Source organism: Gracilinanus agilis, chromosome 4 (genome assembly GCF_016433145.1).
Source record: "Gracilinanus agilis isolate LMUSP501 chromosome 4, AgileGrace, whole genome shotgun sequence".
In the NCBI taxonomy this organism is placed as follows: Eukaryota; Metazoa; Chordata; class Mammalia; order Didelphimorphia; family Didelphidae; genus Gracilinanus; species Gracilinanus agilis.
This window is the reverse complement of record NC_058133.1, coordinates 343,628,138-343,651,699: the sequence shown is the minus strand read 5'-3', so window position 1 is coordinate 343,651,699 and position 23,562 is coordinate 343,628,138. Positions and strand designations below refer to the sequence as shown.

General features: G+C 35.3%; 1 protein-coding gene across 1 annotated transcript in view; it reads right to left on the bottom strand.

Moving 5' to 3' along the window:
- Positions 1 to 11,645, bottom strand: part of KLHL32 (kelch like family member 32) — a 175,705-nt gene extending 164,060 nt beyond the window's left edge. The window contains exons 1-2 of the mRNA XM_044675393.1: positions 11,557 to 11,645; positions 5,151 to 5,286 (exon numbers count right to left, since the gene is read on the bottom strand). Coding sequence (XP_044531328.1) covers positions 5,151 to 5,286; positions 11,557 to 11,645 — 225 coding nt within the window. The remainder of the gene's footprint in view (positions 1 to 5,150; positions 5,287 to 11,556) is intronic.
- Between the last annotated feature and the right edge of the window lie 11,917 nt (positions 11,646 to 23,562).

The window sequence follows — 23,562 nt, the reverse complement described above, 5'->3', positions numbered from 1 at the left end:
AAACAGATTCAGAGTCCAGGCAGCCTTTTGCTTAATTTCTGTCTAGTCTTGGAGAGAAATTGTTAACCTCTTAACTGCTGATTTGCTAGGAACTTAAAGCTTTTCAATAAAGCCACAATACTTTTCAACAAGAAATCACAAGGATCAAAAGAGGAGTCTCAGATTTTTATCTATTCTCTTATTGGCTTCCCACAATTCATAAACACTTTTTTTTAAAAAAACAGGGAAAATGACAAATGTTAGCAGCTCAGCAGAAAAAGAGGCAGACTGAAACACCATTGGTGGAGCTATGAATTGGCACAACCATTCTGAAAAGCAATTTGTAATTACAAAAAAGTCCCCAAAGTCATTTAACTGTGCACTATTAGGCCTATATCCCAGAATATAAAGTAAGAGGATATATAAAGATGCATATATACAAAAATAGTTATAGCAGTTACTTTCATTATAGTAAAGAACAAGAAACTAAGAGAGTGCCAATCAGTTGGGAAATAGGATAACAAATTATGGCATATGATATATAGTATATAATGTAAATGTAATAGAATACTCATACCATAAGAAATAATAAAAGGGACAGTTTTTTTAATTTTTAATTTTGAATATTTTACCCTAGTTACATATTTTATGTTCTTTCCCTCTCCCCCAAACTTTCTAACCCCCCCCCTTAGCTGACGTACAATTCCACTGGTTTTACATGTATCACTGATCAAGACTTAATTCCATATTATTGATTTAGAGTTATTGTTTAGTGTCTACAACCCCAATAATATCCCCATCAGCCCATGTGTTCAAGCAGCTATTTTTCTTCTATATTTCTCCTCCCACAGTTCTTCCTCTGAATGTGGCTAGTTTTCTTTCTCATAAGTCCTTCAGCCTTGTTCGGGACCCTTAAAGAGACAGTTTTGATGAAATCTGCATCAACTGATGCTGAGTTAAGTCAGTAGAACAAGAAGAACTATTTATACTTTAATAACCTCACTGTAAAAATACAGATTTGAAAGACTTAAAAATTCTCATAAATGCAGTGATCAACCATGAATGCAAAAGATTGATGATGAGGCATCCTATAACTTCAGATAGCGAGGCGATAGGCTAAGGGTGAGGAATAAGATGTGATCAATGCAAGAATTTGTTTTGCTTGACCATGCATATTTGTCACAAAGACTTGGCTTCTTTGTTTAATGGAGAAAGAAGTGATGAGAAAGAAAGAAAAAATAAATTTAATTAAAAAAACTTAAATTTAAAAAGATAACTGGCCCACATGGAGAGTGAATTCTCATTAACAATATAGTATATCCATATGGGTTAACCAAATTACTGTTGGTTTATCAAGGGCAGAAATTCCAATTTATTTTTACAAAATCATAGAATGTTAAGCTGGAAGTTTCCTGAGTTCATATTTTGTGAAGACTTGGATGTATAACCTGCAGAAAAGAAGACTTGGCATGGGGCAGGAAAAGAAAGAGGAAAAACATGATAGCAGTTGAAATATCTGACAAGAGGGAATAAATTCATTTTGGCCCTGAAAAGCATAGCTATAAGTATTAAATGGATGTTATAAAGAATTAAATTAAAGGTAGAAATAAAAAAAAACACTTTAAGAAAACTACTTAAAAGTAGAACAGATTGCCTCTAGAGTAACCTTTCTCTTACTGTAAGTCTTCAAATAAAAGTTGAATGACCACTTGGGTAGGTTGGTGAGTGAATTCTCAATTAGATGTGGATTGGACGTAGTCTCTGAGGATCCTACAAATCTGAGATTTTGTAATTCTGTGAAGAAACTGGTTCAAAGGCACAGTTAGCAGAACTGTGACTAGAACTCCCATATACTAATCATTACATCAGTGTGTGCTTTTATTCTTTTCTCCTGATAATACTTGAGACAAGATGAAGAATCCTGTTCATAATATATTCTCACTCTAAGTAATATAATAAAATAAATTTGAATCCCTGCTTTCTGAGTAAAACTACATTAATTGAGAAGTTTTAAATTGTTAGTAAAAGACAAAGAATAATTATGAAAGTGTTAGACAGTCATTAAAATGAACCAAACATATTACCCAGTGTTAACAACCTAGAGCTTTTTGTATCAGTTGCTAATTAAAAAAATTAAGTCTTTTCTATGTATGTGCTGATTGTTGGTAATACTCTGGGAGGTTGTGACTTGAAATCTACTTTGAAGGAAGTTAATTGACTACTATTCTTTTCTCACTGTGAACCTCTTCCAAATCAAATTTAGAAAGGTAATGAAAGCATCACAACTAGAGGTTAAATCCTATTATAACAAATCCAAAACAATGAACTTTTTGCGATAAATGTTTCAAAGTCTTTGCCAATAGATCATTCATTCCACAAAATACTTAATGCAACAAAATGCCAAACCAACAAAAAGAATCAAGTTATCCCTTGGAAAAATCCATCTGAAAAAGATGTCATATTTCTCAAATTATTCTTTCCTAAGTCAAAATGGCAGATTCAAGGCAACTCAGCTGAATTCTCTCAATATTTCCCTCCAAATGATTTTAAAATAACACTTCAAATCCAATTTCTAAGCAGCAGAGCCAATGAAAACTCAGAGTGAGACATTTTTCCAGTCGAAAAAAATGGGGCTTGCCAAGAGAAATTTGTGCTAACTGTATGGAAGCATATCAGGAACCAACACATATGGTGGCAGCCACAGTGGCAGCAGGAGCCACTTTGGGAGCTCTCAGCTCACAGATGGTAAGAAAGTCAGAAGATTGATCAAAAAGAGTTTACAGGGGACCTTTTGCTGTTACTAGCTACAGCTGGTACTAATTAGCAATTCTACTATCCATATACACTTTTCTGGGCCACAATTCTAAGGCAGAGAGGAGCAATGGAAGTTGGTGTCAAGGGAGTAGAAGGTCTTGATTGTGGTTCCAAAGCAAAGAGGAACACCAATGCTTATGGTTTCAGATGACCAGGGACCCTTCCCAGATAAAAGGACAGAGCACCAATTAAAAGAGCAATGATCATACTTTTTGCCACAATACACTACTTTAGAAACACCAAAAATTTGCAGATTCCCAAAACTAGTTCTGAAAATAGCAGCAAAAAAGCCTGAAGTTTGGGACAATGAGCAGAGCCCATTTTTAACACAAAGTTCAGAGTTAAAAAATCAGTTGGAAAAAGGAGGAGGAGGGAAGAGGAATGAGGTAGATGAGGAGAGGAGGAGGGGGAGTTTACTGTGGTGGCAGGGAAAACCAAGACATTAGCTTGGAAGAATATGGTAATGTAAAAACAGCTATAAACCAAATCACAAAGAAAAATGCTAATTGAATCCAAGCCTAACAAGAATTCCTAGAAGAGTTAAAGGAAATGATGCAAGAAAATTATCAAAAGACTTTTTGAGGGGGCAGCTGGGTAGCTCAGTGGAGTGAGAGTCAGGCCTAGAGACGGGAGGTCCTAGGTTCAAATCCGGCCTCAGACACTTCCCAGCTGTGTGACCTTGGGCAAGTCACTTGACCCCCATTGCCCACCCTTACCACTCTTCCACCTATGAGACAATACACCGAAGTACAAGGGTTTAAAAAAAAAAGAATTTAAAAAAAAAAAAGACTTTTTGACCTGGCTATACCAGTATTAGGTTAATTTCCTAAGGTAATCAGGGAATAAAGGAAAAGAGCCTATATGTTCTAAAATATTTATAGATCTCTTTCTCATAGCAAAGACCTGGAAATTGAGAGGGTGCCTTTCAACTGGGGAATGACTAAACAAATTGTAGTATTTAATTGCTATGGAATACTATTACGCCATAAGAAATGATGAGCAATTTTTAAAAATCAAAAAACCTATTTGAATTTATGAAAAGTAAAATGAGTAGAACCAAGATAAAACAAAAATAGAACTAATTAAAAGGGATAATCAAGGAAACTAAATTTTGCTAAAAATACTACAGACAAGTAATATAAAAAAACTTATAGAAAGTTTCTCTAATAAAGACTTCATTTCTCAAATATATATTGGTATAAAGCTGAGTTTAATTTCTAAATATAAGAGCCATTTCCCAACTTATACATGGTCAAAGGATAGAAAAAAAGCAATTTTCAGAAGAAATTAAAGCAATCAATAGTCACATAAAAATGCTCTAAGACTACTACTAATATTAATATTCTATTGGTGTAGTAGAAAACCACTCTAGAGAATAATTTGGAACTAGGCCCAAAGAGCTATAAAACCATGTATACCCTTTGACACAGAAATAGCACTACTAGGTCTGTGTCCCAAAGAGATCAGTGAAAAAGGAAAAGGACCTATCTTTACAAAAATAATTATGGCATCTCTTTTGGTGGCAGCAAAGAATGGAAAATTGAGGAGATGCCTGTCAATTGAGGAATGGCTAGCTGAACAAGTTGTGGTATATGATTGTAATGGAATACTATTATGCTATAGGAAATGAGAAGCCGTGGGTTTCATAAAAAATGGCAAAACCTTTATGAATGTAGGCAAAATGAAGAGAGCAAAACCAGGAGATCATTGTGCACAGTAACAGCAAGGGGATAGGAGGGAGGGAGAGAACTTGTAACTCAAAATTTTAAAAAGAAAAAAATGCTAAAAAATAATCAATAAAATTGTAAACATTTTTAAAAAGGAAAACCACACATTTTAAAATTCCTCTCTCTGAGAGAACTGGGAAATATGAGCAAGAGACCCTAAACTATGTGCTACTCCCACTCTCCATACGCTTCAGGTACAGCCACTGGAGTTACTTAATCTGGGTCATATGTCTCATCACATCATTTCACCTGCTACCTCCTTGTCCAAAACTTTTCCTAGACATTATTCCCCTATGTGTGTTGACTAATCCTATTAGAAGATAAGCTTTTGGAGGATAGGGGCTGCCCCTCTTGTATCTGTATCTCTAATACTTGGCCCAGAAGTGTGAGAAGTAGGCACATTGACACAGAGTAGGATTATAATAACCAATTATTCATTTATACATTTATTACTCAATAAAGTCTCAATTTTTTTACCAGTAAAATGAGATTAGTAATAATTGTAATATCTATGTGTCTGGTGGGTTACTGGGAACAGAAAGCACTTTGTAAATTACAAAGTACTCTATTAATATGAAAAATTAAAATGATTTTTATTAGAGCCATCACCTTCTTTGGTTGGTTCCCTACCGTAGCAAGCCTGCCTGCCTGTCTGGACTTGAGAGCACACACATTCTGCAAAGTGTGAACCAGAGCAGATGGAGAGCCATTAAGTGGGTCATCCACACAATAAAGTACATTCAGCACCAGCCAAAGCTGAAGTATCCTGCAAAATATCCAGAAAACAAATACTGAAGGAGAAGATTAAAAGACATCCTTATGGATTACCACATCACCAATAACCTCCTGTACAGGAGAAACAACACAAAAGACACTTGAAGAAATTTGTGATTGTGGAGCTCAGAATGAGAAATAACAGATGGACAGTCTGAATAATACATCTTTACCCACAAGATACTAAAAAACAAAAACAAATCTTGTAGCACAGGAGATGTTCTTAGTTTGGGATACTTTAACTTGTATGTATGTGAAAAATGTGTTTATTTATGCATGCCTTTGTGTGTATAACTACATATATACTTTGGGTGTATAGAACTATAATTTGATATGATTGGTTTCCTTTGTGCTGTATATATTTTATTTTAATTCATTTTAAAACATCCTGAGAATGGATTATAGGCTTCAACCAACTGCCAAAGAAGGTCCATTATAACACACAAAAAATGTCAAGAACCACTGCTATAGTGCATTGGACAGGTATTTTATGGGTAATTTACAGGAAAACCAGGACAATCATTGTAAAGGGTGGGGAAGTATAGTGGAAGGAAATGCAATTTCCGTTACTGGAGCGAGTCCCATCACTGATGGAATCAAAGATCCGTGAACTTATCAAGTATCAACCTTCATTCAGATATGACCTTGGATACAAATTTGTCAAATTTCTTCACACAGAAGAAACCCCACTATAAGTTCTTCAAGCCCCAAATCATGCAGATTTGATGTCGTGCTACAGCATACTTTAAATCTGTCATGCTAGTGTTCAAAAATTCAATATCTTAATATTAGACTGAACAAGGACGCACCTCAATGTCATTCACATGTAAATCTACCACGAATTCCTTAATATTCATGTCATGGCTTTCAGTGTGTTTTATATCAGTAGTTCATCTCACTAAAAATAAATAGTTCAGGCCTCCTCAGAAAATGTACTAGTCATTCGTTTATTTGGCATGTGCAGAAAGTGATAGAATGGAAAATTCTAGGAGAAACTCATTTTAAGGTTTAATGAATTCTGTTTATGTAAAAACCCGTTGTTGGAAAAAAAATCTCTCAGTTGTAGCTTACACTCTGATGAAGTGTCATTCAAAATCTGAGGAATCAAAGGCCAAACTGAAAAAGTTACTATCAGGTTATATCATGAGTTTGATTAGAAGGTCATTTTGCTTGGCAACACTGGGAAGAAATGACAGTTATTTTCTATTTCCTTTTTATTATTATAGATGGTTAAGCTTGAAATAATACTCATTCACCCCAAACCACTTTTATCTTATGCTTGATCATGCGCCCAAGCCATAATTACATTTGGCATATTAAAGAAAATGGTGACCAGCTGTTCTCCATTTCCCCTTACAAACAGAAGAAGAATGAATGGGTTTAAACTGCACAAGAAATTATCTGGGTTAATTAAACAGAAGAACTTCCTGAGATCAAAGGTAATAAGAAATGGAACAGGCTACTAAGGGAGATGACATCTGCTTTTCTGAAGCCATTGGTCCCCAACCAAGAAGGAAACTGGGATCTACTAGGTAATCTTAAAGCTTTATGTGATAGATCTCCAAGATAATGCTGATGCCATGACTTCTGCCATTTTCCCATGCTCCAACCTAATCTTCTCCTTCAGGAGTCTAAGTCAATCCTTACTCCCATGGCTGCACCCACCCTTTCCCCTTCTAGCGGAGTCATCTCAAAGCTCTGAGGATAAAAAAAAAATGCCTCCATCTCAGTAAAAAGCTGTTAAGTTGGAGCTGCGTTGAAGTTGGGGTCAGGGATTAGATAATCACCATCTCTGCTAGCAAAATGTTTTCTACATTGTGCATCACAAGGATAGATATCTGTTATAAATTTAGTGATGTGGTATATTTTTGAAAGAGCACACTCTACTTTCTAAAAAAAGAAAGAAGAAAAATAATTTAAAGATCATTTACTTCACTTCCTGGGATTCATATAATTGGAAGCTTAGTCCAACAGGAAAGACCGTAGGAAATATCAACCAGAGAAAGTAATTATTCAAGTTTGTGTCACAACCTGATACCACCCAAATTCAAATTCAGCACTACCCTGATACTAACTCTGAGTGAAATGTTATGAGCTTCTACGAGTTACACTTTAAGCATCACTTTGTTCCCAGGTTTTTTGAAGAGAAAAATGGGGGGTAGAGAGAGGGAGAGAGGAGTGAAGGAGTGGAGAAGGAAGAGGAGGAGGAAGGAAGGAATCAAGGGGAGGAAGGGAGAGAGAAATTTATCACTATCAATCTATATATAATATCTTATTACTATACAAATATTTTATATGTCATAACTCACATACAAAAAGACATTTTAAAGATGCAACAGTGACAAAATAATCACTATTTTATATTTATTAATGAAAAAAAATCTTTTTTCTCACTAAAGCATTGCTCATGATATGAGAGATAAGGGAAATAAAGGAATAAGCATTCATTAAGCACCAACTATGTGCACTTTAAAATATTATCTCTTTTGATTTTCACAAAAACTCTGGAAGGTAAGTGCTATTATTATCATCTCTATTTTATAGATAAGGCAACTGAGGTAGGCAATATGATTAAAGTAAATGGAGAAGAAGAGATTAAGGAAGCCAGCAGAAATTAGTTTGCCCAATTATATGCCAACCAAAATGACAAACTGGATAAACACAAAAACACAACATACTCAGACAAAACAAAGAAGAAATAGATGATTTCAATAACCCAGTATCAGCGAATGTTACTGTTGGCTCCTCCAAATTGTGGAACACCAACTCTTCCCTTAAGCAACTTGTGTAACGTATGCAATATGTGACCATCTAACAAATGAACTGTAAATTCACCAGCATCAATCTGTTTAATAAATATTAACAAAGTTTTCATTTTAGACAAAAATATTTCAAAATTTGCTTCCCCAATCCCATTGAATTATCTTTTGTAACCCACTTTAAAAGACAACTGCTACAGAATAACAACTTCATTTCTGAATGGATGTCATGTTTCTCATCGTCAAAAGAGCACAAGGCATAAAAAAATCTTCATATTAGAAGGCAGGCTAGATAAATGAACCTAAATTTTACTTGACTTGAGCTTCCTGACAATCACAATTATCTTCCTATTTTAAATGTTCTTTTGTAGTTGTAAGGTATTTGTAATTATATAAATAATTTCTCTTCTTTTTGAGGGCATTTTGGACAAGTTTTAGGTGAATGCTCAAAAAAGGCCTAAAGTTGCTCTACTTATTTGGAAATCTGGAAAAAGTAGCTAGTTAAGGGAGCACACAGTGAGGACTGACTAACAACAGGAACTGAAGCCTAATGTTATCTCTCATGTTACTCAAACTTGTTCAGATGCTCAACATTAATATAGGTCCTGAAGTTTCATATATTAAAACAAGGAGAGTGCCGGTAAGAGGAAAATGATCAAAGGCACTGTAAGCTTCTTGAAGCCATGAACCATACATATCTTTTTCATATTTCTCTTCTCTTTCTGAGCATAACACAGTGTGCCCTGTTTTGTATTCATTCATTTTTACATAAAATATTATATTTTCATGATTGCACATAGTACTGTCAGATTAATAATAGTGTGACAGAGGAAAATATTGATGCTAAAACATATAATCATGTGATTGAGTCTACTATGAACTTTGAAGGTATAAAATTGTCTTCATAGTGAAAATTTTATTTAAGTCTTGAGCTTAGAATTTTATTCCCCACATCCATCTCTAAAAAAAAACTTCCAATATGCTTAATATGATTATAAGCAGAAATTAATTTTTGGGAAAAGTATATAAACATAAAAATAAGAGCTAATCAACTATATGGAAGATTAAAAGATAATCTCACTTTAAGGCCAATGAAATTTAGAAATGGTAAGCAAGAAATGCATGTGGTTATATTTGGCCATAGGATTATATCTGAACTGTTGACTACTAACAGAATTAAAGGACTAGGTTTTAATATAACTTATGGGAAAATAACTTATGGGAAAAAGCTAAATGGACAGAATTTTTTATGTTTTAACCTGAAAAAATATAAGGCAATCAGGAATAATCTGTAAAATTTAATTTTGTTATTTAAGGTGCTTTCATTTTCACAAAGATTAGAAATCCCACCAAGGGAGACTTTGGTTATGCAAAAGAAAGAATATATTGACAATTGGAAATTTTAGGCAGTGGGATAGGAACAGAATCTAAAGATGAGATAATAAAAATATGGTCTATTATGGGCTAAATTATTCAAAAAGACAGATGAAATCAAAGCATGGTATGAATAAAGAAATGTGATGTGTGGAAGCTTCAGTGTTCTTTAGGAACAGGAAAGTAGGATATATTTACAAAATCAAAATAGTTTAAGTATAGCCCCTAGCATTTTTACCTACATTTTTTTACCTACAAGACTGCTTTGATTTGGATGAAATTTACAGTGTCATGACTTGTCTGTCCTTGGTTGATGGTGACCTGCTGCTTCAATCAATCTCTCTTATTTAAGACCCTGTTTGTAGGAATTAAGTCCATTCTAAGGAACTGTGGTAGCCAAGGATATAGACTTAAGGTCCTAAAGTACATGCAGAAATGACTTAGAATGGGTCCAAAGAACACAGGACATTAAAAAAGATTCTTTGAGCCATGGTAACTAACATAATATCATAGGAAGTGGCACAATCCAACACAGGCTGACCAGTTCCAAAACAGACTGCCAGGAGGAAGAAGTGAGCTAAGTACTGTTGCTTCCCTCCTCGCAATAGAGAAAAAAGGGGAAAAAAAGAGGGTCTGAACCTTTTTTTCTTAAATATGAAGAGGAGAACAAAAGGAAGTTCAGAGAGAAACAGTTAAGAACAGTTTGGAAAGCAACATGTTAAATGCAAACTATACATAATATAGATTCATAGATTCACATAATTTTCATATTTTATTTTTCATATAGAAATGTTCCTGAGGGAGTGTTTGTTAAATTTAGAATTAAAATTTCTGTTAAAAAAAGAAACTGACAGTGAAACTATTCTATCATGAAAAACAAGTGAAATAGAGGGATTAAAATATTTATTTTAATCATATGGAAGTGATTAAATACGATGTTTCCTATTCAGAAACCATATGTAGCATTGGAGTTAAGCTGATCACAGATAAAATGTATAATGGACTTCCACTTCTATGGACTCCAAAACACCACTATCATCATAAATTCACAGATTAAGAATTGAAAGGTACATGAGAAGCCAACTCCAAATCCTTTAGTTTACAAGTGAAGAAACTAAGATCCAGAGAGGCTCATAGAATCATAGATTTAGAGCCAAAACTTTACAACTCACCTAGTCCAACCTTCTCCTTTTACAGGTGAGGAAACTGAGGCTGAGGCATTAAATGATGTACCCAGAGTTGTATAGTTTTTAAGTGTCTAAGACAGGATTTGAACCAATGTCTTTCTGATTCCAAATTCAATAATGTCTCTACTGTTTCTTTCTTTGTCAAGACACCTCACATTTTCTACCGCTACCCTTATAAGTCAAAGAGAACAATTAACCCTTCACAGATTTGAACTCCTCTCTAATTACTCTCCTTATTAACTCTACAGAAATATAAGGTAAGGTAGGAAATAATATTAGGGAAGGAAGATATAAAGGGTTTATCTAAAATAATAATTTCTTAAGTAAATATATCAAAGCTAGGCTAAATTTCAATACTACAGCTAGGTAAGGAAGCAGCTCGGCTGATCAGACAACCTCCCTCCACAGGAGACCCTAATCAACTGACTTTTCCTCAAGATTCCAAACTCCTAACTGCTTTTTGGAACTCAGCCAAAGCTAGAAAAAACCATATGACCCCTTCTCTATACTACAAAGGAGACCTCAATATGGGAGAATGTGAACAATAGTCACCCAGGCTGAGAAAGCTAGGAACTACAATTATTGAGAGAAAACTTCCAAATTCATGAAATCACAGATCCAATTGAGAGAATAAACTTAATATGTAGCAAGATATTTATGTACCTTGGGCAAATGACCTATTTCTCAGTGCGTTAGGTAATTCTATAAAATCATAAATTGCTGACAATTAATCTGAATTAATGGAAAGGAATTTCCCCACCAGAGATATCCCTATACCAAGGAGATTAAAAGTTCAATTCTCTACACACACACACACACACACACACACACACAGAGTATATTTTATATAATTTGAAGTAGTCTGGAAATTTCCTTTGGTATAAAGTTACTACAGAAGGAATATACTAGATAGAGAACAGTGGATAAGTTTAGAAGGGTTACTTGGGTCCTACAGCCATGGTCCTTAGAAGAGAACCATCTTCCTCCATTTCCTTAGGGAGTGGCAGCTGAATGCTCCCAGAATCCTCCATCTAAGGTTATCTATACCATAATCCTTTTTATTTTTTCCATACGAGATCACCAAACCCTCATTACTCTACATGCCCTTCTTTGGAGCAGAACTTACTCCAGTTTTGTTTATTTCTGTCTTAGGATGGTGACCAGAATTATATGTAATATTTCAGACACATCCACAGTTGATGACAATTCCTTATTTTCTCCTACCTTTAAAAGCTTGCAAAAGCAAAGGGGAAATTTTACCAATGGGTTTCTGGACTGTGGAAACTTCTCTCTTTCTTCTTCCTGCCTCCTCAGCTCTTCTCTAGTGAGTCCATCCAATATATCAGAGGGAAAGCTTCATTTACTGGGACCCAGACTGTGAAATCACACTCTGTCACACCAACATTTTCAGTTGAATTTTAGAGATATTTAACTCTTTACATATCTTTATATTAAACAAACCATAGTACCTCCTCCTTTCCTGTGGCCAAAATAATTCCACCCCTAACTCCCCAAGCCATGTCCCAATTTTCTACTCCCCTCCTTTTCATCCATGTAGGATCAGAAAGATCTTTCATTTAGAACCAGAAAGGATGTTAAAGACCATCTCTTCCAACATCCTCCCTTTTCTTTTTTTTACAGAAGAAACTGAGAACCAGAAAATTTGCCCAGAGAGGAAGTGGCAGAGCCTGGATCTGAACATAGATGTGATTTCAGATCTAGTAGTTTTTTACACCAACCCATGCAGCTCTTTCTGTCTCTTTTCTCTCTAACCCTCATCCTGTTACAATTCCTGCCTTTCTCTCATATTCACCTTCACCACCTGACTCCAGGTTCTCTCTTTTTTCTATCTACCACCTTCATTGTGCCTTTTGAAATCCCTATTCCATTGAAAGTAAATTCCCTTCACCTTGCACATTTTTCTCTTACATACCTTCCACCGTGCTTCATTTACTGAAAACAGACTTCCCCCAGAGGACATCACATCTGTTGCTACTCTCTAATACAATACACGCTATCCAAAAATACCACTTGAGTAAAGTATTATCAGCCTAGACCTCTTCTCCCAGAGGAGAAAGGGGCACATAGACTGAAATCGTCAAAGGAATCATACCAACTTGTGTGTTCATCCTTGTCTAATTTATTCATAATCCACCTGTGATTTAATCACGGTTGGCATATCCAACATTTCTAAAACAATATTGGCTTCTTTTATTTACTCCTGAATATAAAATAGCGTAAATTTTAATGCCCAGAAGTTACTCAGAAAAAATAATAATAAAAATGTTTTAAGTAAAAATAAAATCACTTAGGTCATTTCATCTATCATCCTGGCAAAATTGACCAGTTCTTGGCTGGATATAGCCTGTATTGCAGTATTTAGTAAATTAGGACAAAAGGGATCCAGACAGTTATGTCACATCTGGCATATTTTCTTATTCTATCCCTTTTCTTGATACTAGTAAATTAAAAACAAGAAAATTCCTATGACTGTAAGCCTTCTCTCTCTTTCTTAAATTCAGCAGCAAACTACACCATTACATAAATCTCTCCCATTCATCATCTCTTAGATGTTCCTCCGTTTTCTTAACGACTTTGGAAGCTGGCTCAGTCTTCTTCATCAATTCTCTTATCACCATCAGGAGATTTCTATGCTTATTGATGACATTTTCAAAAAATGTTTATAATGCTACATTTTAAGTTCCAAGTTGATTCCCTCCCTCCCAATCCCAAAGTAGATCAGACAAATATTTGATATAGATATTTATGTGAAATCATACAATACATACTTCCATATATCAGTTCTTTTTCTAGAAGTGGGTAACATTTTTCTTCAAAAGTCTTTTGTAGTTGATTTGAATACTCATATTATTCAGAATAGCTTGTTCAGTTACTCTTCAAACATTATTGCTGTTACTGTGTGCAACATTCTCTTGGTTCTGCTCATTTCCCTCTGCATTATTTCATTCAAGTCTTTCCATGTTTTTCTAAAATAAAGCTGCTCATCATTTCTTACAGCACAGTAGTAGTATTCCATTACAACTTACTCAATCATTCCCCAATTGTGGTGCATCCCTGAAATTTCCAGTTCTTTGCTACCACAAAGAGAGCCGCTATAAATATTTTAGAACAAACAGCTTCTCTTCCTTTTATCCTAATCACCTTGGGAAACAGACCTAATAGTAGTATTGCTGCATCAAAGGGTATACACAGTTTTATAACTCTTTGAGCATAATTGCAGATTGTTTCCCAAAACTGTTGGATCAATTCTACCAACAGTGGTACAATTAGTATTCCCAATTTTTCTACAACTCCTCCAACATTTGTCATTTTCCCTTCTACTGTTTTAGCCAGTCTGATAGGTGTGAGATGGCATCTCAAAATTGTTTTAATTTGCAATTCTCTCATCAATAATGATTTAGAGAATTTTTTCATATAATGATAAATGGCTTTGATTTCTTCTTCCAAAAACTTCCTGCTCTTATCCTTTGGCTATTTATCAATTGATGAATGAATCATATTCTTATAAATTTGACTCAGTTCTTTATATATTTGAGGTATGAGGCCTTTATCTCAGAAACAATAAACAATTTCCCCAATTTTCTGCTTTCCTTCTAACATGGATTACATTAGTTTTATTTATACAAAAACTTACTAATTTTATGTAATCAAATTATCCATTTTATATCCCACAATGCTCTTTATCTCTTCTTTATTCATAAATTCTTTTCATTTCCAGGAATTTGATAGATCATATGTTCCAGGATTTTCCAATTGATATTTTCCTTTCTATCTAGTTAAAGACACTTTAAACATCTTGTCCTTGAATTTCTCAAATTCTACAACTGATAATTCTGCTCTATTTCTGCCATACAGCATGGCAGTCATACTTTAGATATCCAATTATTCACAATTGCTTTGCCGCCAAAATTCTGAGTTTTGAAATGACCCTCTATGAAACTCCCGTCCTTCCACCTCTCCACTCACTTTATCCTCTTATGCCTATTCCTTGACCTAAAAGTCTTGTGTCTTGATTCTTTCCTGTTCTTCCCATCTGTCAAGCCTGTTCTAGCCTCGCTTTTCTTTCCTTTTCTATCTTGACCCTGTGATCAGTTATGTTAAGTCTCTTTTCTTCACATTTATTACCCTGAAGTTCCATTTGTTTGTTTTTTGCCAAGACTCTTTTAATATTGTTAATTCCTGCTCTGTTCTCTTTTCATGTTCCCAAATGTAACAAATTTATTAATTAAAACAGTTGTGATTAGGTCTACTCTAAATTTATGATATATAACTTCAACTATTGCCCTCACTGTTTCATGAGAATACTAGTCACTTACTGACTTTCTTTCACAACACCTACAATGGCTGGAATGAAAAAACCTGGATTGGAATTTTGGCTAGGATACTACTTGAGAGATATTCAATGGAATATTTACCCTCTAATGGTCTCCATCTCTTCATCTTTAAAATGGCACCATTCTCTTCTCTCCTTAAATTCCTAGTTCCTCCCCTTGCCTCCGACTTTAATGTAACGACTGAAAGTAATCTGATTTGAGATAATTCAAGTTTCCTCCACTATGAAGTTTAAAAAATCCTTCTTTGTAAGGGCTCAGGAAATATTTATTGGTCATTGATGATAATTCACTGAATTCATTTACATCTCTTCCTTCCTTCCAATGTATAAAGTAGAGGGAGCTCCTTTATTCAGGGGTGCACCTGCTTGGAGATACAGTTGTTAATTCTCAATGTGAACAGTTGCACCTTAGAAATCTGCCAACATTACTAATTAGGGCTTGATTTGTTTTGTTGATTTCTAGACTTAAGTATGAATAATGAGAATTATATTTTAAAATGTGTCTTATATAAAATGTGTGTACATATGCATGTATATAGGAGAGCTAAGGAGCAGAGGTTCCAGAACTGAGTTGTCTTAGAAGTCTCCAGTTTGATATTGGTCTGACAGAAAGCACACTAATATCCTGCCATGATCATGAATTAAAGAAGGAATAGGATAGGACCAGGGTGGCCCTTTCATCTTCAGTAAAATGTGAGATTTGACCTAAATGATTTCTGAAGTCCCTTCTAGCTCAAAATCATATGATAGTAGGAACTTTTTATCCTCCAAAAAGGACACTTGGATATGGGGAGGGGGTTCTGAAATATAGGGACCCAGGGCAGTTTAAGAGTTTATCTCAGTTCCTTTTCCATTCCATAAGCCAAATAACATACACTTGAGTCACTCACCCATCATGTCATACAAAAAGCTGTGGGCAAGAACCCAGACTAACAGACTGTTTCAGCTACCTCGATTAGTTGCTAAGCAACCATTTCATTGGAAACCTCCTCTCATCAAGACAAAACAGACTGGTTCAGATGAATATGTGCTAGCCAGAATGTTTCAGTGGTCCATCTTCACAGACATCAGGCAATTTCTCCCAAAAACAACTTTTTTGGTGGATTACTATATCTCTTAGCGCTATCTGCAAAGTTTCTTGGCTCTACAACATCATAAAAATTTTTTAAAATTAAAGAATATAAAAATAAATATTGTTCAAATAATGAGGAAACCAGCAAACTTTGTATCCTATGAAACTTTACTTATGTTCTATTGACTTTCAATTTCTTATAAGATGGAATGAATGTACCCTAAATTGTTATGAGAATTCTTTGTTTAAGAAGAGTTTAATTGTATGGGTAGGTTTTGCAAATATTTTGGATGGTGTTCAACTGCTATCAAATGAAACTGAAGGAGAACAAAATAAAACCCAAAACAAAATATTTGAATTAGCTTCTCCCATAACAATCTGTAACCCCAACTGCAATTATCATTTAAAAAATAAACTGTGATTGCCTCTAGGGTTGCTTTTTTCACTATTATCTATCAATCAAATCAGAATTGCAATTAACCAACACCCATGACAGTATCAGCATCAGAAAGAACTGCACAAATGAGGTGTAAATATAATGTAATGAGGCTGATTTCATAAGCTACACATGAAATAAGTTTCATTACTTCAAATCACACCTCTTTAATAGGAAAATATTAATATAATTCAACCTTTCAATGCCATGTGGTTACACCAGGAATCAAATCAACACCAGATGGGTGAATTAAAAGCAACTATTCAATAAGCGCCTGCATAAGCCAAAAGTATGAACAATTCTTGGTGAATCAGTTTCTTATAAAGATGCTAAATAGAATCATGGCATATAGTTTGGATCCAAGGATTATTTAAAGTATTCAATTTAATCATTAGATGCTGCTTTATAATGAGGCAGCTGCCTCCACCCCAACTCAAATTTATTTCCAAGAGATTAAAAATTCCATCAACCATCTTATTCTTTAGTCAAGCTCATGTACTTTTTCTCCTAGTTGAAAAAAGAGTGATCCTACATCTATGATATATTTTATATGAGTGTAATGTTGTCTTTCAAAATTTGCACATTAATTTTAAATGGCACAAAACCTATATTTCCAAGGCAAAAAGAAATGCAATGTGATTTAGTGATCTTGATATATACAGATATAGTTGCATATATACATATTTCTGTGCATAAATCAAAAGTTTATACATATGTATAAGCACTTTATATATGTCTTCATTTTCACAGTATTTCTGTTGGATAAAAAGGAATCAGATGAGTCAGTCAAAATAGTATGAGATGAACTAATCTATTCAAGTTTACATAGCAATCAAGTGATATAACCCAGACTTAACTCTCAGGCTCTTGTTCTGTTTATTGTTTGGAATCATTACAAGGCACCAGACAATACTTGAAGCATTGTAAGATACCATATTGTACTGGTGCGCAATAAATAATCAACATATTAAGGATCTGTGATTTTATCCCTTTGATACTCCCTGCACTGGCAACGATCAGAACTCCCTAATATCTTGACAGGCTCTTCAAGAGTTGCTCTGGTTAAAAATTCATTACTCTGCAGTAAAGCTGATCATGAGCCTCTCCAAAATTTAACTCTATACTTTTTTGCAGTACTGCAGTTTCTTAGGGTTGGAAGGAACCACTGGGGCTTGAACACTTGAATAAGAATCCCTCCTACAACACGACTGTGGTCCTACATACAGTCTTTGCTTGAAGTCCTCAAGGGAGGAGGAAGGGAATCTCAAGGCACTCTACTACACCTTTGGATAATGTTAATTGTTAGAGATTTTTTTTTCTTTCCAGTTAATTTAAACATATCTGTCTGCAACTGCTAACCATGAGGTCCTTGATCTGCCCTCTGGGACTTGAGCAGAACAAGACTGTTTTCTTCTGCCATATGATGATAGTCCTTCAAATATTATTCTTCTGACTTTTATTCTGCAAGTCAGTGGATCTTCCAGTGGCAAGGACTTGAAGCCACTCCATCCTGGCTGCCCTCCACTGAATGTTCTCTGGTTTATTAGTATTCTTCCTAAAGCATGACATTCAGATTTGAACACAACTTAGCCAATTGTGCAAAACTGAACATGCAAAGTCTTTTCAGTTTATTAGAACCTTCTGAACTTGAGCTCCACTACCATAGCTTCAAAAAATAGTCACCTCTATACTACAGTGAAGTATTAGAGGAGGACATTAGTGGAGGACAGAATAAATATAAGATTAAACCTGTATAGAATAGTTGATATAGCAAGGGGAATTTCTCTGACGATAAAAAAGAATCATACAACTGAAACTCAATGGGTTTGTGAAAGGCTTCTGATGTTCATGGCCACCTTCCTGAGATGTCGTTTTGTTCCCATACCAGTGTTATATATTCCACAGATAAAAATCTCCAAAGATTATGTGTCCTGGAAGACCTAAGCTAATCAGTTTTGGAAATGGTGTCGTGCTCTCATGATTGATAAGTACAAATGCAGACTCCACTATATCTAGCTAGCTCTGGCCCTCTGCTACACTTACCCTCAGGAATCCTACCTTGTCCTCCCACTGCTACCCTACAATTTGATCACCACAGACTAGGTTCTAATGGATCTGTCTTTCAATTTGGGAAATCCCACCTTGATGCCATGCTGTCTTGATTGCTGAGCACAAACCTGCCTAGCCTGCTATGTTGGATTGGCACCAGACTGCCAACAATGCTTTGTCCCAGCTATATCCCCAACATTTCCACTTCTTACTCAAGGAATAAACACTACCATTGCATCTGAAATGGGACTATCAATCAACTACCCTATATACCTCTATTCATCTCTCCTATTACTTCCCAGACCAAAATATCCTTCCTTAGTCACACCTTAGATAAGGATAAAGGAATATCATTCCTCTTAGAATGTAAGCTCTTTAAGGGTAGGGATTTCATCTCTCTTATGTTTATATATGTCCAAAATTTTATACATAATATATTATAAATACTTTTTCATTCATTAAAAAGGAGTCACATAAGGTCACCATTAATTAGTGCTTCATCTTACTCATTTGAGTCTTTAAAATACCTCAATTTTTGATAATAAGCTCACAGTAACAAAGGGAAAAAATTTAAGCAATTGAGTAATTTAAAATTGAAAACCTGACTTCCTGCTTAAGATGGCAGTAGAGTAAAAAGCAGCGCTTAACCTCTCCTAACCAAAACACACAGGACTCCTCAATGGGACATAAAAACAAATCCAGACGAATGGAGGGACCCCACAACAGGGTGCAGCGTGGAAGGTACGTGGAATCAGGGCATTTCCATGCTATAAAGGGGTGAAACAGCTCTCACTAAATCGCGGGCTGAACAACCCCCCACCCCACACACACACACACACACACACACCACCTACAACGCCAAAGCCAGCTCAAGAGAAATAGAGCAAATTTGGGGCACCCATTGAGTCATTGGCAGCTCCAGGGCCTGTTCCTGAGAGCAGCAAGACTTAGGACCCCCAAAAGGCTAAAGAACACGCACAGACTTTGAGCGTGGACACAGAGCTCAGGCGGGAGCGCAGGCGCACACAGGCGCGTGTGAGCGAAGGCTCTGAAACCGTGAATGGGGAACCAGTGCAGACAGGTATACAACTGTGGAAGCAGTGCTCTGAGACTTGTAAAGGAGCCTCCAGCAGAGGATCAAGCAAGGGGATTCACCAGGGGACTTGATCTTGAGAAAAACCAGACCTGTGTCAGTGTGAGGATAAACCTGAGAACAGGCTGGGCTAACAATTGCAACCTAGAATTAGGAAGGCCAAAAGAGAAAGATTAACAAAAAGAAGAAGAAATCTTTAGCAATTGACAACTTTTACACAGAGAAAATCCAGACAACCAAGCAAACAGAAGAGGAGAACAAACAAGCATCCAGACCCTCTCAAAATAATGAAAACTGGTCACAAGCTCTTGAAGAGTTCAAATATGAGATGACGAAAAAATTGGAAAAGATTTGGCTAGAGAAATGGGAAATAGCTCAAAAGGAAATCAGGCAAGAAAATAACAGTTTAAAAGGCAGAATTTTGGAATTGGAAAGTGAGGCTAAGAAATCAAATGAACTGATAAGTAAATTTAACACCAGAAATGACCAGACTGAAAAGGAAAACCAAAAGATCATAGGCGAAAACCAAAAGATTATAGCCAAAAACCAATACCTAAAGGCTAGAATTGAGCAAGTAGAAGCTAATGATCTCTCAAGACAACAAGAACAAATAAAACAAAGTCAAAAGACTGATAAAAAAGAAGGAAACATGAAATATCTCAATGAGAAAGTGACAGACCAAGAAAACCAGTCTAGAAGAGACAATTTGAGAATCATTGGTCTTCCAGAAAAACCAGAAATTAATAGAAACTTGGGACTCCATACTAAAAGAAATTACTCAGCAAAATTGTCCTGAAGTTCTACACCAAGAGGGCAATATAGACATTAAAAGGATCCATAGATCACCCTCTACACTACATCCAGAAAGGGCAACGCCAAGGAATATAATAACCAAACTCAAGAGCTTTCAAATAAAAGAAAAAAATCTTACAAGAAGCCAGAAAGAGACAATTCAAATATCAAGGAGCACCAATAAGGATCACACAGGATCTGGCAGCCTCCACGCTAAAAGACTACAAGACTTGGAATATGATTTTCAGAAAGGCAAGAGAGCTGGGCCTTCAGCCACGGATCACCTACCCATCAAAACTGACTATATATTTCTAGGGGAAAGTATGGGCATTCAACAAAATTGAAGATTTCCAAGTATTTGCAAAGAAAAGACCAGGACTAAATGGAAAGTTTGATATCCAACCACAAAAATCAAGAGAAACATGAAAAGGTAAATAAGAAACAGAGGGGAAAGAAAGAAAACTCATAATTTTTTTAAATTTGCCTTTTTAAGGGCCTCAGTAAGATCTAATTATCTGTATTCCTATGTGGAGAAATGCTATGTATAATTCTCTGTAGTGAACTCTATTCAATATTATAGTATTCACTATTATAGTAATCAGAAGAATAATTCATAGGGAGAGGGTGGAATACTAAATGGTCTAAGATGATATGGGGGATGGGAAAGAGGGGGGTGAATAGCAGGGGACACCAAGAGAAACTTGAGAGAATAAGAAAAATAGGATATTCTATTACACACAAAGAGGGCATGGGAAGGGGAGGGGACAAATACTAGTATAACAAGGAGAGGAAGAAAGCATTAAGAGGTAATATTTAAACCTTACTCTCAGTGTAATCAACCCGGAGAGGGAAGAGTAGCTATATTATCCATTGGGATATAAAACTCTATCTAACCCTACTGAGAAAGTCAGAAGGGATAAACCAAGGGGAGCAGAGGAGTGGGGAGGTCAAAAAAAGGAGGGGAGAAGAAGGGGGAGGGAATGTATTAGGCCTTTAAAAATAAAAAGAGGGGGAAAAATAAGGGAGGGGGTAGAAAGGGAAGTTAATCAAGGGAGGGGAAAAGGGATACCAGCTTAAAGCAAATCACTGGTTTAAAAGGAAATAGTTTAAGAAGAAGGGGTAGGAATAGGGGAGGATATGAAAATGCCAGCAAATTCACAACTGATAATTATAATGTGAATGGGATGAACTCGCTCATAAAATGGAAGCAAAGAGCAGAGTGGATTAGAAACCAAAACCCTACTATATGTTGTCTACAAGAAACACATATGAGGCAGGTGGACATAAACAAGTTTAAGGTTCAGGGCTTGAGCAAAATCTTTGGGGCATCAAATGAGAAAAAGAAGGCAGGAGTGGAAATTGTGATTTCTGACAAAGACAAAGTAAAAATAGATATGATTTAAAAATACAGGGAAGGTCATTACATCCTGATTAAAGGCAGTATAAACAATGAGGAAATGACACTGCTCAATATGTATGCACTAAGTGGCATAGCATCCAAATTCATAAAGGAGAAACTGGCAGAGCCCAAGAAGGAAATAGATAGTAAAACCATACTAGTGGGAGATCTAAATATTCCTCTTTCAGTTCCAGATAAATCAAACCGAAAAATAAATAAGAAAGAGGTAAGAGAGGTGAATGAAGTCCTAGAAAAATTAAATTTAATTGATATGTGGAGAAAAATAAATAGGGGCAAAAAGGAATACACCTTCTTTTCAGCTGCACATGGTACATTCACAAAGATTGACCATGTAATAGGGCATTGAAATATTGCAAACAAATGCAAAAGAGCAGAAATAATAAATGTAACCTTCTCAGATCATAATGCAATAAAAATAATAATTAGTAAGGGCACCTGGACAGGAAAATCAAAAACTAATTGGAAATTAAATAATATGATTCTCCAAAACCAAGTAGTCAAAGAAGAAATCATAGAAACAATCAACAATTTCATTGAAGAGAATGACAATGATGAGACATCCTACCAAACTCTGTGGGATGAGGCCAAGGCAGTACTCAGGGGGAAATTTATATCCTTGAGTGCATATATTAACAAATTAAGGAGGGCAGAGATCAATGAATTGGGCATGCAACTCAAAAAATTAGAAAGTGAGCAAATTAAAAATCCCCAGATGAAAACTAAATTAGAAATACTAAAAACCAAGGGAGAAATTAATAAAATCGAAAGTAAAAGAACTATTGAATTAATAAATAAGACTAGAAGCTGGTATTTTGAAAAAACAGATAAAATAGACAAAGTACTGGCCAATCTAATAAAAAAAAGGAAAGAAGAAAACCAAATTGATAGTATCAAAGATGAAAAGGGAGACCTCACCTCTAATGAAGGGGAAATTAAGGCAATCATTAAAAACTATTTTGCCCAATTATATGGCAATAAATATAACAATTTAGGAGTTATGGATGAATATTTACAAAAATATAAATTGCCTAGATGAACAGCAGAAGAAATAGAATACCTAAATAATCCCATATCAGAAAAAGAAATTGAACAAGCCATCAAAGAACTCCCTAAGAAAAAATCGCCAGGGCCTGATGGATTCACAAGTGAATTCTATCAGACATTCAAAGAGCAACTAATCCCAATACTATACAAATTATTTGATATGATAAGCAAAGAAGGAGTCCTACCAAATTCCTTTTATGACACAAATATGGTACTGATTCCAAAGCCAGGTAGACCAAAAACAGAGAAAGAAATCTATAGACCAATCTCCCTAATGAACGTAGATGCAAAAATCTTAAATAGAATATTAGCAAAGAGACTCCAGCAAGTAATTAAGAAGATCATCCACCATGATCAGGTGGGATTTATACCAGGAATGCAAGGTTGGTTCAACATTAGGAAAACCATCCACATAATTGACCATATCAATAGTCTAACAAACAAAAATCACATGATCATCTCAATAGATGCTGAAAAAGCCTTTGACAAAATACAGCATCCATTCCTATTGAAAACACTGAAAAGTATAGGAATAGAAAGACCTTTCCTAAAAATAATAAACAGTATATACCTAAAACCATCAACAAACATCATATGCAATGGGGATAAATTAGAAGCCTTCCCAATAAGATCAGGAGTAAAACAAGGATGCCCATTATCACCTCTATTATTCAACATAGTACTAGAA